This window comes from Protopterus annectens, chromosome 9.part0 (genome assembly GCF_019279795.1).
Source record: "Protopterus annectens isolate FY-2018-M chromosome 9.part0, PAN1.0, whole genome shotgun sequence".
Classification (NCBI taxonomy): Eukaryota; Metazoa; Chordata; order Ceratodontiformes; family Protopteridae; genus Protopterus; species Protopterus annectens.
In genome coordinates, this window is record NC_056743.1 from 1904666230 (window position 1) to 1904683926 (window position 17697).

General features: G+C 43.3%; 1 protein-coding gene across 3 annotated transcripts in view; it reads right to left on the bottom strand.

The window, feature by feature from the left end:
• The window catches only part of LOC122812312 (E3 ubiquitin-protein ligase Rnf220-like), a 673416-nt gene that overhangs the window by 315136 nt on the left and 340583 nt on the right, over positions 1 to 17697 (bottom strand). For 2 of the 3 annotated variants that reach the window (XM_044084713.1, XR_006366388.1), the window contains exons 4-5: positions 1315 to 1360; positions 939 to 1055 (exon numbers count right to left, since the gene is read on the bottom strand). In XM_044084713.1, coding sequence (XP_043940648.1) covers positions 939 to 1055; positions 1315 to 1360 — 163 coding nt within the window. The remainder of the gene's footprint in view (positions 1 to 938; positions 1056 to 1314; positions 1361 to 17697) is intronic. The other variant, XM_044084714.1, reaches the window with a different exon arrangement.

The window sequence follows — 17697 nt, forward strand, 5'->3', positions numbered from 1 at the left end:
GCACAACCATGGTGATGTATGATTACTGTTGTGTTATATGAGGATGTAATGTACAATACTAATCCTGAGGAGTGGTTACCAGGCTATTGGTGTATAATATGCAGATATAGCATGGCACACCCATGGTGATGTATGATTACTGTTATGTTATATGAGGGCGTAATGTATGATACCAATCATGAGGAGTGATTACCAGGCTACTGTTGTATAATATGCAGATACAGCATGGCACATCCATGGTGATGTGTGATCACTCCTGTGTTATACGGGGGTATAATGTATTACACCATATAACTGTTGTATTACATATTGATATAACATGGTACACCCATGGTGATGTGTGATTACGGCTGTGTTATATGATGGTGTAATGTACGATACCAACCATGAGTAGTGATTACCAGGTTACTGGTGTATAATACGCAGATATAGCATGGCACACCCATGGTGATGTGTGATTACTGCTGTGTTATATAAGGATGTAATGTACGATACCAATGATGAGTAGTGATTACCAAGCTACTGGTGTATAATATGCAGCTATAACATGGCACACTCATGGTGATGTATGATTACTGCTGTGTTATATGGGGGTATAATGTATTACACCAGTAGTAAGCTGTGATTACTAGATAACTCTTGTATTACATATTGATATAACATGGTACACCCACGGCATTGTGTGATTACTCCTGTGTTATGTGGGGGTATAATGTATTACACCAGTAGTAAGCTCTGATTACTAGATAACTGTTGTATTACATATTGATATAACATGGTACACCCACGGCAATGTGTGATTACTCCTGTGTTATATGGGGGTATAATGCATTACACCAGTTGTAAGCTGTGATTACTAGATAACTTTCGTATTGCATATTGATATAACATGGCACGCCCATGGCGATGTATGAATGTTACAATAAAAGTTTTGGTACCTGATGCCGGTCCAGTTTTCTTCCTTCTTCAGCAAGGATTGGGGGCTCAGCTGGGGACACGGGTTCCTCTTTCAGAGAAGATGTTTGTGGTGGGGACTGGTGAAAGCAAAATGCAAGCTAGTTCAGTAGTAAAACAAGCAATACGGAGTTAATTATAAAAAAAAAATATTGGATTTTTAATGCAAAGTATTTCAGAAACTAGGTTTACATAGCCTGCTATTCTTTAAGTGTTAGACCAGTTTTTGACAAAACTGAAAGCTTATCCTTTTAACATCAAAAATGCAAAACAAAGGTACAAAGATATAGATAACACATACACACACTCATACACATATTCACTCAAAAACACATTTTTGTCAAGTTCTTGAGTTCTTACCTTTGCACGAAGCTGTGAGGATGCGTCTTGAGATGTATCTGTCTCACTGTTTAAAAATAAAAATGAATTCTTTTGGTAATTTAATTAAGTCTTTTCTTAAATGAGTAAGTAAAGTAGTCATCATAAACCCTTTCAAGTGATCCTGGCCAAAAGATAATGTTAAAGACTGTATGCTTACATGGACAGATTACAGAGTTCCAGATTAACTTGCATGTTTTAGGATAAAATGCAAGCAGACTGGGAATAATAATTTCAAACAATCAGGTACCAGGATCAGAACTGAACCCCATTTGGGGGAATGTAAAATTTCATACAGTCAGGTACCAGGACTGGTACCAAACCTCATTTGGGGAAATGTAGAATTCCTGATCCCTCACTAAGACACCATGCGTACTCTACGATGCAGCAATGAATATCCATATTGGAGAAAATGAGGAAGTAAAACAACGTTTACTGTGATATTTCTTTGTGGTTATTTCAGCAAGCAGTAAATCATCATGTCAGTGTGTTTATCCCACACAAAATGACAGTAATTTATAGTTTTAGATCCACTATAGCAGGGATGTAATTGATACAAGCATATGCTTTCATTCCACATGCAAGTAACCTAACATATCTTTACAAACACTGTATGAAGATTGTGACTTTTACACATCTTGGAAACCTGTGCACTTGAGATGTAGATGTATAGAACAGTATACTATTAAATCATGTCTGAGATTTATGCCATTAACCTTATCATCTGGTTGACATGCGACTATAACAACATTTGCTTTCAGTGTATATCATTCTACTAATATTCTGTGCCACCAAAATGCTGGTTCCTCAGCCTTAAATCCTGCATACATATGGGCAATATAATAATGGGATGTGATGTCACAGATGTCCCAGCACTCAGAGTAGTAATGTGATAATAGATGGTGATCCAACAGAGCATAAGGAATACAGATCAGTAATGTAGCAATGGATGATAATGCCACAGAACCCACAGTACACAGATACATAATATTGTAATGGATGATAATGCCACAGAGCCCACAGTGCACAGATATATAATATTGCAATGGGTGGCGATGCCACAGAGCCCATTGTACATAGATAAATAATATTGTAATGGGTAATAATGCCACACAACCCACAGTACACAGATAAATAATATTATAATTGGTGGTGATGTCACAGAGCCCACAGTACGCAGAAAAATAATATTGTAATGGGTGGTGATGCCACAGAGCCCACAGTAGAGATAAGTAACATAATATTTAGTGGTGATGCCATGGAGGACACAGCACACAGATCAGTAATTTAGTAAAGTCTGATGATACCACAGAGTTCACAAAACACAGATCATTAATGTAGCAATTGATGATAACACCACAGAACCCACAGTACACAGATAAATAATATTTAATGGATGATAATGCTACAGAACCCACAGTACACAGATAAATAATATTGTAATGGGTGGCAATGCCACAGAACCACAGTACACAGATAAATAATATTGTAATGGGTGGTGATTCCACAGAGCCCACAATAGAGATAAGTAATGTAATATTTAGTGGTGATGACATGGAGCACACAGCACACAGATCAGTAATTTAGTAATGTCTGATGATACCACAGAGTTCACAATACACATATCAGTAATGTAGCAATGGATGACAAAACCACAGAACCAACAGTACACAGATAAATAATACTGTAATGGATGATAATGCCACAGAACCCACAGTACACAGCCAAATAATATTTAATGGATGATAATACCACAGAGCCCACAGTGCACAGATAAATAATATTGTAAAGGGTGATAATGCCACAGGACCCACAGTACACATATAAGTAATATTGTAATGGATGATAATGCCACAAAACCAACAGTGCACAGATAAATAACATTGTAATGTGTGTAATGTGTGGTGATGCCACAGAGCCCACAATAGAGATAAGTAATGTAATATTTAGTAGTAATGCCATGGAGCACACAGCACACAGATCAGTAATTTAGTAATGTCTGATGATACCACAGAGTTCACAAAACACAGATTAGTAATGTAGCTATGGATGATAAAACCACAGAACCAACAGTACACGGATAAATAATATTGTAATGGATGATAATGCCACAGAAGCCATGGTATACAGATAAATAATATTTAATGGCTGATAATGCCACAGAGCCCACAGTGCAGAGATAAATAATATTGTAATGGATGATAATGCCACAAAACCCACGGTACACAGATAAATAATATTGTAATGGGTGGTAATGTCACAGAGACCACAATACAGAGATAAATAATATTATAATGGATGGTGATGCCACAGAGCCCACAGTAGAGATAAATAACATAATATTTAGTGGAGATGTCATGGAGCACACAGCACACAGATCATTAATTTAGTAATGTCTGATGATACCACAGAGTTCACAATACACAGACCAATAATGCAGCAATGGGTGGGTATGTCAAAGAACCCATCACATATAAATAAATAGTACAGTAATGGGTGATTCCACACAGCCAGAGACAAATAATGGATAGTAAAATGGTTGAGGGTTGGCATAATGGTTAAGGTGTTTACCTCATAGACACAAGGTATAGGGTTTGATTCTCACCTTTGAAGGGAAATTAGCTAGGCTTAAAATGGCCTCCAAAGGCAGCTAGCATACTACTTGGCTATGAAACTATGAACCTATAATGGCACCCTGCTATGTCAGGCACTGCCACAGGCTTTGTACTAGCTGGATGTGGAAGGTACAGGGTATCCCAAATTATTACTGTAGTTGAATGTTTTACTTTTAAAATGTCCTGCATTTCTTGACAATAAGTAATCTGTTTCCAAATTTCCAAATGTTCTCCTGGAAGGCCCCCAACATGTCCTGCAGTAGTGTAACATGTCCTGGAGCAGTGTGACATGTCCTGAAATAGTGTAACATGTCCTGCAGCAGAGAGACATGCCCTGCAGCTGTGTAACAAGTGCTGCAGCAGTGTAACATGTCCTGCAGAAGTGTAACATGTCCTGCAGCAGTGTAACATGTTCTGTAACAGTGTAACATGTGCTGCAGTAGTGTGATATCTCCTGGAGCAGTGTGACATGTGCTGCAGCAGTGTAAAATGCCCTGCAGCAGTGTAACATGTGCTGCAGCAGTGTAACATGTCCTGCAGCACTGTGACATGTCCTGCAACAATGTGAGATGTCCTGCAGCAGTGTAACATGTCCTGCAGGTGTGTAACATATTCTGCAGCAGTGTAACATGTGCTGCAGCAGTGTAACATGTCCTGCAGAAGTGTAACATGTCCAGCAGCAGTGTGGCATGCCCTGCAGCAGTGTAACATGTGCTGCAACAGAATAACATGTCCTGCAGCAGTGTAACATGTCCTGCAGGTGTGCAACATGTTTTGCAGCAGTGTGACATGTGCTGCAGCAGTGTAACATGTGCTGCAGCAGTGTAACATGTGCTGCAGCAGTGTAACATGTCCGGCAGAAGTGTAACATGTCCTGCAGCAGTGTGACATGTGCAGTAGCAGTGTAACATGTTCTGCAGCAGTGTAACATGTACTCCTGCTGTGTAATATGTCCTGAAGGAGTGTAACATGTTTTGCAGCAGTGTAACATGTGCTGCAGCAGTGTAACATGTCCTGCAGAAGTGTAACATGTCCTGCAGCAGTGAGACATGTGTTGTAGCAGTGTAACATGTCCTGCAGCAGTGTAACATGTCCTCCAGCTGTGTAATATTTCCTGAAGGCGTGTAACATGTCCTGCAGCAGTGTGACATGCCCTGCAGCAGTGTGACATGTCCTGCAGGAGTGTAACATGTTCTGCAGCAGTGTAACATGTCCTGCAGGAGTGTAAAAGGTTCTGCAGCTGAGTGACATGTGCTGCAGCAGTGTAACATGTCCTGCAGGTGTGCAACATGTCCTGCAGCAGTGTGACATGTGCTGCAGCAGTGTAACATGTCCTGCAGGAATATAACATGTCCTGCAGCAGTGTAATATGTCCTGCAGCAGTGTGACATGTCCTGCAAGAGTGTAACATGTCCTGCAAGAGTGTAAAATGTTCTGCAGCAGTGTAACATGTGCTGCAGCAGTGTAACATGTCCGGCAGAAGTGTAACATGTCCTGCAGCAGTGTGACATTTGCAGTAGCAGTGTAACATGTGCTGCAGCAGTGTAACATGTACTCCTGCTGTGTAATATGTCCTGAAGGAGTGTAATATGTTCTGCAGCAGTGTAACATGTGCTGCAGCAGTGTAACATGTCCTGCAGAAGTGTAACATGTCCTGCAGCAGTGTGACATGTGTTGTAGCAGTGTAACATGTCCTGCAGCAGTGTAACATGTCCTCCAGCTGTGTAATATTTCCTGAAGGTGTGTAACATGTCCTGCAGCAGTGTGACATTCCCTGCAGCAGTGTGACATGTCCTGCAGGAGTGTAACATGTTCTGCAGCAGTGTAACATGTCCTGCAGGAGTGTAAAAGGTTCTGCAGCTGCGTGACATGTGCTGCAGCAGTGTAACATGTCCTGCAGAAGTGTAACATGTCCTGCAGCAGTGTAGCATGTGCTACAGCAGTGTGACATTTCCTGCAGCAGTGTAACATGTTCTGCAGCAGTGTAACATGTGCTGCAGCAGTGTAACATGTTCTGCAGCAGCGTAACATGTGCTACAGCAGTGTGATATTTCCTGCAGAAGTATAACATGTGCTTCAGCAGTGTAACATATCCTGCCACAGTGTGACATGTCCTGCAGCAGTGTAATGTGCTGCAGAAGTGTAACATGTCCTGCAGCAGTGTGACATGAGCTGCAGCAGTGTAACATGTGCTGCAGCAGTGTAACATGTCCTGCAGCAGTGTGACATGTCCTGCAACAGTGTGACATGCCCTGCAGCAGTGTAACATGTGCTGTAGCAGAGTAACGTGTCCTGCAGCAGTGTGACATGTCCTGCAGCAGTGTGACATGTCCTGCAGCAGTGTAACATGTGCTGCAGCAGAGTAACATGTCTTGCAGGAGTATAACATGTCCTGCAGGTGTATAACATGTCCTGCAGCAGTGTAATATGTCCTGCAGCAGTGTGACATGTCCTGCAAGAGTGTAACATGTCCTGCAGGAGTGTAACATGTTCTGCAGCAGTGTGACATGTGCTGTAGCAGTGTAACATTTCCTGCAGCAGTGTAACATGTGTTGCAGCAGTGTAATATGTCCTTAAGGAGTGTAACATGTCCTGCAGCAGTGTGACGTTCTGTAGCAGTGTAACATATGCTGCAGTAGCGTGATATGTCCTGGAGCAGTGGGACATGTGCTGCAGCAGTGTAAAAATGTCCTGCAGCAGTGTAACATGTGCTGCAGCAGTGTAACATGTGCTGCAGCAGTGTGACATGTCCTGCAACAATGTGACATGTCCTGCATCAGTGTAACATGTCCTGCAGGTGTGTAACATGTTCTGCAGCAGTGTAACATGTGCTGCAGCAGTGTAACATGTCCTGCAGAAGTGTAACATGTCCTGCAGCAGTGTGACATGTGCTGTAGCAGTGTAACATGCCCTGCAGCAGTGTAACATGTACTCCAGCTGTGTAATATGTCCTGAAGGAGTGTAACATGTCCTGCAGCAGTGTGACATGCCCTCAAGCAGTGTGACATGTCCTGCAGGAGTGTAACGTGTTCTGCAGCAGTGTAACATGTCCTGCAGGAGTGTAAAAGGTTCTGCAAATGTGTGACATGTGCTGCAGCAGTGTAACATGTCCTGCAGAAGTGTAACATGTCCTGCAGCAGTGTATCATGTGCTACAGCAGTGTAACATGTCCTGCAGGAGTGTAACATGTTCTGAAGCAGCGTAACATGTGCTACAGCAGTGTGACATTTCCTGCAGCAGTGTAACATGTCCTGCAGCAGTGTAACATGTGCTGCAGCAGTGTAACATGTCCTGCAGGAGTGTAACATGTTCTGCAGCAGCGTAACATGTGCTACAGCACTGTGATATTTCCTGCAGAATTGTAACGTGCTTCAGCAGTGTAACATGTCCTGCCACAGTATGGCATGTCCTGCAGCAGTGTAATGTGCTGCAGCAGGTTAACATGTCCTGCAGCAGTGTGACATGAGATGCAGCAGTGTAACATATGCTGCAGCAGTGTAACATGTCCTGCAGCAGTGTGACATGTCCAGCAACAGTGTGACATGTCCTGCAGGAGTGTAACATGTTCTGCAGCAGTGTAACATGTCCTGCAACAGTGTGACATGTCCTGTGGCAGTGTAACATGTGCTGTAGCAGAGCAATGTCTCCTGCAGCAGTGTGACATGTCTTGCAGGAGTGTGACATGTCCTGCAGCAGTGTGACATGTGCTGCAGCAGTGTAACATGTCCTGCAGAAGTATAACATGTCCTGCAGCAGTGTAATATGTCCTGCAGCAGGTTAACATGTCCTGCAGCAGTGTGACATGCAGCAGTGTAACATGTCCTGCAGAAGTATAACATGTCCTGCAGCAGTGTGATATGTCCTGCAGCAGTGTGACATGTCCTGCAGGAGTGTAACATGTTCTGCAGGAGTGTAGCATGCCCTGCAGCAGTTGTCCTGCAGCAGTGTGACATGAGCTGCAGCAGTGTAACATGTCCTGCAGCAGTGTGACATGTCCTGCAGCAGTGTGACATGTCCTGCAACAGTGTGACATTTCCTGCAGCAGTGTAATATGTCCTTAAGGAGTGTAACATGTCCTGCAGCAGACATGTGCTGCAGCAGTGTAAAAATGTCCTGCAGCAGTGTAACATGTGCTGCAGCAGTGTAACATGTGCTGCAGCAGTGTGACATGTCCTGCCCTGCATCAGTGTAACATGTTCTGCAGCAGTGTAACATGTATTGCAGAAGTGTGACATGTCCTGCAGCAGTGTAACGTATCCTGCAGAAGTGTAACATGTCCTGCAGCCATGTGATATGTGCTGTAGCAGTGTAACATATCTTGCAGCAGTGTAGCATATGTTGCAGCTGTGTAATATGTCCTGAAGGAGTGTAACATGTCCTGCAGCAGTGTGACATGTCCTACAGCAGAGTAACATGTGCTGCAGCAGTGTAACATGTCCTGCAGTGGTGTGACATGTCCTGCAGCAGTGTAACATGTGCTGCAGCAGTGTAACATGTCCTGCAGGAATATAACATGTCCTGCAGCAGTGTAATATGTCCTGCAGCAGTGTGGCATGTCCTGCAAGAGTGTAACATGTCATGCAGGAGTGTAACATGTTCTGCATCAGTGTGACATGCTGTAGCAGTGCAACATGTCCTGCAGCAGTGTAACATGTGTTGCAGCAGTGTAATATGTCCTTAAGGAGTGTAACATGTCCTGCAGCAGTGTGACATGTCCTGCAGCAGTGTGCCATGTCCTGTAGGAGTGTAACATGTCCAGCAGCAGAGTGACATGCCCTGCAGCAGTGTAACAAGTGCAGCAGCATTGTAACATGTCCTGCAGAAGTGTAACATGTCCTGCAGCAGTGTGCCATGTTCTGTAGCAGTATTACATGTGCTGCAGTAGTGTGATATGTCTTGGAGCAGTGGGGCATGTGCTGCAGCATTGTAAATATGGGCTGCAGCAGTGTAACATGTGCTGCAGCAGTGTAATATATCCTGCAGCAGTGTGACATGTTCTGCAACAATGTGATATGTCCTGCAGCAGTGTAACGTGTCCTGCAGGTGTGTAACATGTTCTGCAACAGTGTAACATGTGCTGCAGCAGTGTAACATGTCCTGCTTAAGTGTATCATGTCCTGCAGCAGTGTGACATGAGCTGTAGCAGTGTAACATGCCCTGCAGCAGTGTAACATGTACTCCAGCTGTGTAATATGTCCTGAAGGAGTGTAACATGTCCTGCAGTAGTTTGACATGCCCTGTAGCAGTGTGACATGTCCTGCAGGAGTGTAACATGTTCTGCAGAAGTGTAATATGTCCTGCAGGAGTGTAAAAGGTTCTGCAGCTATGTGACATGTGCTGCAGCAGTGTAACATGTCCTGCAGATGTGTCACATGTCTTGCAGCAATGTATCATGTGTGACAGCAGTGTAACATGTCCTGCAGGAGTGTAACATGTTCTGCAGCAGCGTAACATGTGCTACAGCAGTGTGACATTTCCTGCAGCAGTGTAACATGTCCTACAGCAGTGTAACATGTGCTGCAGCAGTGTAACATGTCCTGCAGGAGTGTAACATGTGCTGCAGCAGCATAACATGTACTACAGCAGTGTGATATTTCCTGCAGAAGTGAAACGTGCTTCAGCAGTGTAACATGTCCTACAGCAGTGTGACATGAGCTGCAGCAGTGTAATGTGCTGCAGCAGTGTAACATGTCCTGCAGGAGTATAACATGTCCTGCAGCAGTGTGATATGTCCTGCAGCAGTGTGACATGTCTTGCAGGAGTGTATGATATCCTGCAGGAGTGTAACATGCCCTGCAGCAGTGTGACATGTGCTGTAGCAGTGTAACATGCCCTGCAGCAGTGTGACATGTGCTGTAGCAGTGTAACATGTCCTGCAGGAGTGTAACATGTCATACAGCAGTGTAACTTGTGCTGCAGCAGTGTAACATGTCCTGCAGGTGTGTAACATGTTCTGCAGCAGTGTAACATGTACTGCAGAAGTGTGACATGTCCTGCAGCAGTGTAACATGTCCTGCAGAAGTGTAACATGTCCTGCAGCAGTGTGATATGTACTGTAGCAGTGTAACATGTCTTGCAGCAGTGTAGCAAATGTTGCAGCTGTGTAATATGTCCTGAAGGAGTGTAACATGTACTGCAGCAGTGTGACATGCCCTGCAGAAGTGTGACATGTCCTGCAGGAGTGTAACATGTTCTGCATCAGTGTAACATGTCCTGCAGGAGAGTAAAATGTTCTGCAGCAGTGAGACGTGCTGCAGCAGTGTAACGTCCTGCAGAAATGTAACATGTCATGCAGCATTGTAACATGTGCTACAGCAGTGTAACATGTCCTGCAGGAGTGTAACATGTTCTGCAGCAGCGTAACATGTGCTTCAGCAATGTGACATGTCCTGCAGCAGTGTAAAGTACAGTTTGTACCTACCATAAATGTCGATGTTCGAGTGTTCACACTGTTGCAGTCATTACACTTGGGTTATCCTGCCATCAGGCAGTCCCGCAGTTGGTCGGAGTTCCAAAGTCTTGGTCCGGCATCGGTTGCTGTCACCTCTTCCCTGACATCAGTGCGCCAGGGGTATATAAGATGCATCTGACACCATTTTCTTCAGTTTTTCTTGCCCCAGATGTCAGGTGCCCCCAGTAGGTAGGCAATACATATTGCTAATAAGAAATATACATAAAAAATAAAAACAATACCTTCAGTTACAAGCAAATACACCACAAAGGTAGTATAGGATAGAAAGGTATAGATAAGTCCAGCTAGTTCAGAAGGGATGGAGGGAGGGTAACCTGGACTGCAGCAGTGTGAACACTTGAACATCTACATTTATGGTAGGTACAAAACTGTACTATGTTCATTGTGTTACACTGCTGCAGTCATTACACTTGGGTAGAATCCCAAAGCTAAGGTTGGGTGGCTGGTCTATAAAGAGTTAGGATTGGCTATGAGGCCCTGCAGAACTGCAGTGGCAAATCCTGCTCTGGATTTAGAGTAAAGAGGCAGGTGGTAATGCTTGGTGAAGGTGTGCACTGAACTCCAAGTTGCAGCCTCCAAAATTTCCTTGGTAGGTACTCCTCTGAGAAAGGCTGTTGAAGTGGCTGTTGCCCTGGTAGAATGTGGCCTAATGTTATTTGGGACTGATTTTCCATGCTGTGTGTAGCAGTAACGAATGCAGTGTCCTATCCATTTGGATATAGTCTAGCCCTGTGATCCTGCAGCATATGCTACAAACAGTTGCTCAGTTTTCCTGAAAGCTTTTGTTTTGTCCAAGTAGAAGCATAGCTGCCTGTGTATGTCCAAAGAATGCAGAAGTTTCTCCCCTTTATTCTGGGGGTTTGGTTAAAAAGTTGGAAAATGGATGGTTTGGTTAAGAGCCACACTAGATATCACCTTTGGCATAAAGGTAGGGTTTTTCCTTAAAGAAACCCTGTCCTGATGAAAAATTATAAAAGGTTCCACTGCCATTAATACCTGTAGCTCTGAGACTCTTCATGCTGAAGTTACTGCCAGGAGCAGGGCTGTTTTCCATGATAAAAATTTTAGAGCGGCTGTGTTGACTGGCTCAAAAGGTGGCAGGGTCAGTTTTTCCAAAATGACATTGAGGTCCCAAGTTGGTGTTGGTGCTCTCCGGGGCAGTCTTATGTTTTTAGCCCCTCTGAGGTATTGCTTTAGCAAGGGATGAGGGAATAAAGGAGGATCCATGTTGTAATGTGCTGAAATGGCAGAGGCGTGGATCTTAATTGATGAGAAGGATAGGCCTCTGTCCAGCATCTCAGTTAAGTATTGTAAAATTTGAGGAATGTTTGGAACAAGAGGGTCAAGGCTTTGAGACTGATTCCAGACGCAGAATCTCTTCCATTTTTCTGAGTAAGCTTTCCTGGTGCTAGGCCTCCTGGCCTCCAAAATGACATCCATAACAGCTTTAGAGAGAGGTGTTGACTGTTTGACTAATGAATCTGCCATGCAGCCAGGTTTAGGGTTTTGAGCTGACCATGCAGGATCTGAGTGTTTTGTTGAGTCAGAAGGTGTGGTATTTGAGGCAAAATCCATGGTGGGTCTTGAGCTAAGTTCCTTAAGATGGGGTACCAGTGCTGGCGTGGCCAGTCTGGAGCAATCAGGATCATCTGTGTTTTTTCTTGTCTGGCTTTTAGGAGTACCTTTGAAAGGAGAGGCAGTGGCGGGAAGGCATAAACTTTTAGGTTTTTAAAGCTGAACAAAAGAGCATCCACTTTCCATGCTTGTTTGTAAGTCCTTGTGCAGAATTTTTGTAGTTGGCAATTCAGTGGGGAGGCAAAAAGATCTATGTCTGGGCATCCCCATTTTTGCGTTATCATGCTGAAGATTTGTGGATTCAATTTCCATTCGTGAGAGTCCATGATATTTCTGCTTAGATCGTCTGCCAGAGTATTTTTCTTTCCTGGCAGGAATTGTGCTTGCAGGTGAACTTGATACGTTAGAGCTGTGTTCCACAAAGTCATGGCTTGCCTGCATAGGGGATAAGAATGAGTGCCCCCTTGCTTGTTTATGTACCACATTACTGTGGTGTTGTCTGTCTTTAATAATAATTGTCCTGGATGCAGAAGGTCCTTGAAAGCTGTTAGGGCATTTTGTACAGCCAACATCTCTTTTTGATTGATGTTAAGATGCATCTGGTCTGTGGTCCACTTGCCCTGAATGCATTTTCCTGCCATGTGTGCTCCCCCGATGTAATCCAAAGCATCTGTTGTTAGAGTCTGCCTGGCTGTGGGTAGGGTGAAAGGCTGACCCTTGTTTAGGTGACATGCCTGTGCCCACCATCGAAACTCCTGTTGTAGGCAGGGAATCATTGGTATTACTGCTTCTAAACTGTGAGTGTGTTGAGTCCAAACACTTTTCAGGTACCATTGTAATTTCCTCATATGCAGTCTGGCATATGGTATTAGTAGTATGCAGGATGCCATGAATCCCAGGGCCTGCAGAATTTTTCTTGCAGGGAGATGGGACTTTTTTGCCAGTAATTGAAAAATAGTGAGTTAGTTGAACTTGCTTGTCTGGCGTGAGGTAAGCCATCTGGGCCGTTGTATTTAAGCTGGCACCCAGAAATATAATCTGCTGTGAGGGCACTAGTTTTGACTTCTTTTCATTTACTGTGTACCCTAGAGAAATTAGCAACCTTTTTACAAACACCAGATGATGTAGAAGAATGTCCTTTGTCTCTGCTTGAATGAGGCAGTCATCCAGGTATGGATATATTTGAATTCCTTTTTGTCTGCAAAATGCAATTACTGGTGCCAGGCACTTTGTGAAGACCCTGGGTGCACTAGATAAGCCAAAGGGCAGTGCAGAGAATTGGTAGTGCATTATAACAGCTTTGAATCTGAGGTATCTTCTGCAATTTTGTCTGATAGGGACATGCAGGTATGCCTCTTTGAGGTCCAGAGTAACAAGCCAAGCCTTCTTGCCCAGCATGGGTAGAAGCTGCTGCAATGTCAACATTTTGAATTTCGGAATATCCAGGTAAGTATTTAGAATTGAAAGGTCTAGTATGGGCCTCCAGGCCTTGTCCTTTCTGGGGACCAGGAAGAGTCTTGAGTAAAATCCTTGTCCTTGTTCCTGTTGTGGTACTTTTTGAATAGCTCTCAAGTCCATGAGGGCTGAAATTTGTTTTTGTGCCTCTGCCCATTGATTTTGTGGCAGGTCTGGCATTCCTTTTAGCCTTGGTAAAGTGTGAAAGTGGAACCTGTAACCTTGGGACACAATATTCAGAACCCATTTGTCTTGGGTGATTGTTTGCCAGTTTTGAGAAAAATGTGCTAGTTTCCCCCCTAAGGGGGCTTCCAAAAGGGAAGTACTTGGCGTACGAAGGGGAAAGTCATTGTGACTGTTTTCTGTAAGGTTGAGACTTGTTCTCACCTCCTTTTGGGGTTGAGGTGCCCCACTGTCATTGTCTGTTTGAACCTTGGGGTTGAGATCTGCCTCTTGGGCATCTGTATCTGCCTCTCTGTGGCCTGTCTGACACTGGAAAGGACCAGTTCTTTGTTGGCCAATTTCTGCTGAATCGAGGTGGCTGTACCTGTAAGAAATCCTTGACTGTTTGCATAGATTTAGCTTTATCCTCCATTTTCTTTAACCCCTCTTCTGCCTTAACACCAAACAAGGTATCATGCTGTAAAGGAGCATCCAATAATTTTGCCTTAACATGATCAGGTAAACTCTATTCTTTTAACCAAGCATGTCTTCAAATCACAGAACCTGTAAATGTGGCTCTACAAGAGGTCTCTAAAGAATCAAAACCACATTGCAGAGTATGTTTTCCCACCTGTTCAACTGCATGCAATAAATCCTGCATTTCTTTACAATCAGGAGCTTCTGAGCTTGCAAGCATTTTCTGTTTTAACTGAGCCATTAAATATTGTTGGTACTTAAGCATGTGAAACTGGCAATTTAAAGCTCTTGCTGCTAAAGTTGCAGAAGTGTATACTTTCTTGCCCCATCTATCCAAAGCTCTGGAATCTCTGTCAGACGGCACTGGATTTGTTTGCAATGGAGGCCTTAACCCCTTTTGGACCCTGGGAAATAGTTTCTGGATCAGCAGAAGGGTTTTTATAAAGAAACTTGTGAGAGTCAGGGACTCTATAATATCTATCTGGCTTGGCTGGTGCAGGGGGCAAAGAATCAGGAGATAAGCTGGATTCAGAGAACACATCATCCACAATATCTAGTACAGGCGGTATAGCCAGGGGCCTGTGCTGAGGCAATAAAAGGAAATCCTTGAGCCTTTTCTTGGATTCTGAGTAATCCTGACTTTCCCAATGGAAATGCTCCCTCATGGTATGTAAAGTTTCCCCAAAAGAATAATCCTCAGGAGGAGAGGCTGAAGGGATAGATTCTTCAGCATCAGAGTCCTCATAGGGGGTAGAGAGTATCCCTGGTCTGAAGAGGAATCAGAGGAAATGGAAACCTGATCAGAGGAATCATAGTCTGTATCCTGCATAGGCCTTTTCTCAGGAGGGGGATGGGAACCCCTGATTAGAGTAATTAGGTCTTCGGCCATTTTAAGCATCTGTTTCTTAGGCATGGATGACTGTCCAGGAGAATGCTGTACTTGTTTCTTTGTCTTTAATGGTACTTTTGTCTTGGCTGTAGTTTTAATGGTAAGTTGTGAAGGTCTGAAAACACCCTCGGAAGCCGATGCCTGCTCAGCGGCTCCGGACCCATCTGAGGGATTAGTTTCCGTAGGGAGTTTCCAGAGACCTAGTTGTCTCAACATGGGAGTCGAAGGCGGCCTGTAGCTCTGAGGTAGCGGGTGTCAGGGGCTGCAAAAGTGCCTCACTGAGAACAGGCGAACTGGCGACTAGCCTAGAAGAGGTTTTGTCGTCGGTTTTGGACCTCGGATGCCTGTCTTTATCCTTGTCTTTGTGTTTTTTCGGTATTGCGGTAGTTGGTTGATCTGACGGCATAGTATAATTGAACCTTCGGCCAAAGTAGTGCAAAGCAAAATCAAAACGTCTTTTTATAGTGCGTTTGTTAAATCTAGCACAAAACCGACAACTAGTGAAGTCGTGATCAGGGCCTAGGCATGGAATACAGTAAGAGTGGAAGTCCTCATGAGGTATTTGCTTCCCACAAGAAATACAATTATTAACTTTTTCTGACATCAGTCTGAAGCAAGAAAAAAGTTTCCCCAACAGGGTACTTAGCTTTATTGAAGACTTCGGATCTGAAATTCGACTTCGAAAATCTCAGGAGTTGGCTGACCGGCAATTACGAACTGCTTCTGCTTCGGGAACCGCCCTGCAAGAAAGACTGAAGAAAATGGCATTGGATGCATCTTACATACCCCTGGCACACTGATGTCAGGGAAGAGGCGACAGCAACCGACTCCAGACCAAGACTTTGGAACTCCGGCCAACTGCGGGACTGCTTGACGGCAGGATAACCCAAGTGTAATAACTGCAGCAGTGTAACACGATGAACATCATATCTGCATAAGTGTTGGAATACTGAAACAGGTAACTGCAAAAACAGGAATGCAGGCAAGAGGGCTTGAGGCACGCACACAGTAGTAATTTCCAAAGTTTATTCTTCAGACTTTGCTTCAAACAAATGATAAAAACAATAAAAAAACAGTAACCATAAAGCGCTTTTCGTCTCACTCCTTAGTGAGACTTCATCAGACAGTTGCAACAAGAATGTTTCAAACAGTATATACAAGTTCAAACCACATCAGCTTCCTCCAAGCAAAAGGCAACCCCGCCCCCAAGGTAAGCAGGAAATAACAATTAACCCATTGTATGCTTCTTTACAAATCCAGCTTCTTGTACAACAAGTATGTATGCAGTAAATATATTTGTATATGTGTAAATATAAACATAGCTCATCAGTTCAAAAACACTCTTAAAAGACCTTTTAAAAGTATATTCAGAAATATTTAAAAACCATGCTAACATTAAAACCAATAGTTAAGGTAACAGTAAAAAGTGAGAAGTCAAGAATGAAGTGTAAAATTGAAAACAGTATAAAATAAAATGTTTTACCACTGTGTGAAAAAGTATTAAAATCTTAAATAACTTTCAATAGTAGTTAATAATGACAGTTCTAAAAAGTAGGATGAAGAAGTATATAACGAAACACTTATATTAGCCCCATGTTGTCTGAATTTAAAACCATCAAGCTAAAAAGCTATAAAGACTGGAGCAGAGAAAACCATCCTGTAAAAGACGTCCGGTGAATATGATAAAAGATGAAATAAGAGTGTACACATTCACATAAACAACTCTAAAAGCAAACACATTCATGTGTAGATAACAACTAAGTGAATGTGCATAACCATGTATAGGTATAAATATGTATATACCTAACTGAACAAATAAGTACATTTTTGATTATTTAGATAAATATTTAACATACCCTGTTTAAGCAAAAATGTGAAACCTTTCTTGCAGGCTGAAGTGAACAAGGTATATATTCACCTTATTAAACTCTTTAGTTTAAGGATGCAAGATCTGGAATAAACTTCATTCAGTCCTGGTGGGTAGCAGGCCCTAGAACGAAGTTGCCATATTAATTCCAGTTTTTCTAGGAATAATGAACTAGGGCCACCCCTTCCATCACTCGTAACCTGGTCAGTCACTCCAAATTTAAAAGAGTGTAATGGGAAAGCACTCACACTAGGGCCACCCCTTCCATCACTCGTAACCTGGTCAGTCACTCTAAATTTAAAAGAGTGTAATTGGAAAGCACTCACACTAGGGCCACCCCTTCCATCACTCCTAACCTGGTCAGTCACTCCAAATTTAAAAGAGTGTAATGGGAAAGCACTCAGACTAGGGCCACCCCTTCCATCACTCGTAACCTGGTCAGTCACTCTAAATTTAAAAGAGTGTAATGGGAAAGCACTCACACTAGGGCCACCCCTTCCATCACTGTGAACCTGGTCAGTCACTCTAAATTTAAAAGAGTGTAATGGGAAAGCACTCACACTAGGGCCACCCCTTCCATCACTCGTAACCTGGTCAGTCACTCTAAATTTAAAAGAGTGTAATGGGAAAGCACTCACACTAGGGCCACCCCTTCCATCACTCCTAACCTGGTCAGTCACTCTAAATTTAAAAGAGTGTAATGGGAAAGCATTCACACTAGGGCCACCCCTTCCATCATTTGTAACCTGGTCAGTCACTCCAAATTTAAAAGAGTGTAATGGGAAAGCACTCACACTAGGGCCACCCTTTCCATCATTCGTAACCTGGTCAGTCACTCTAAATTTAAAAGATT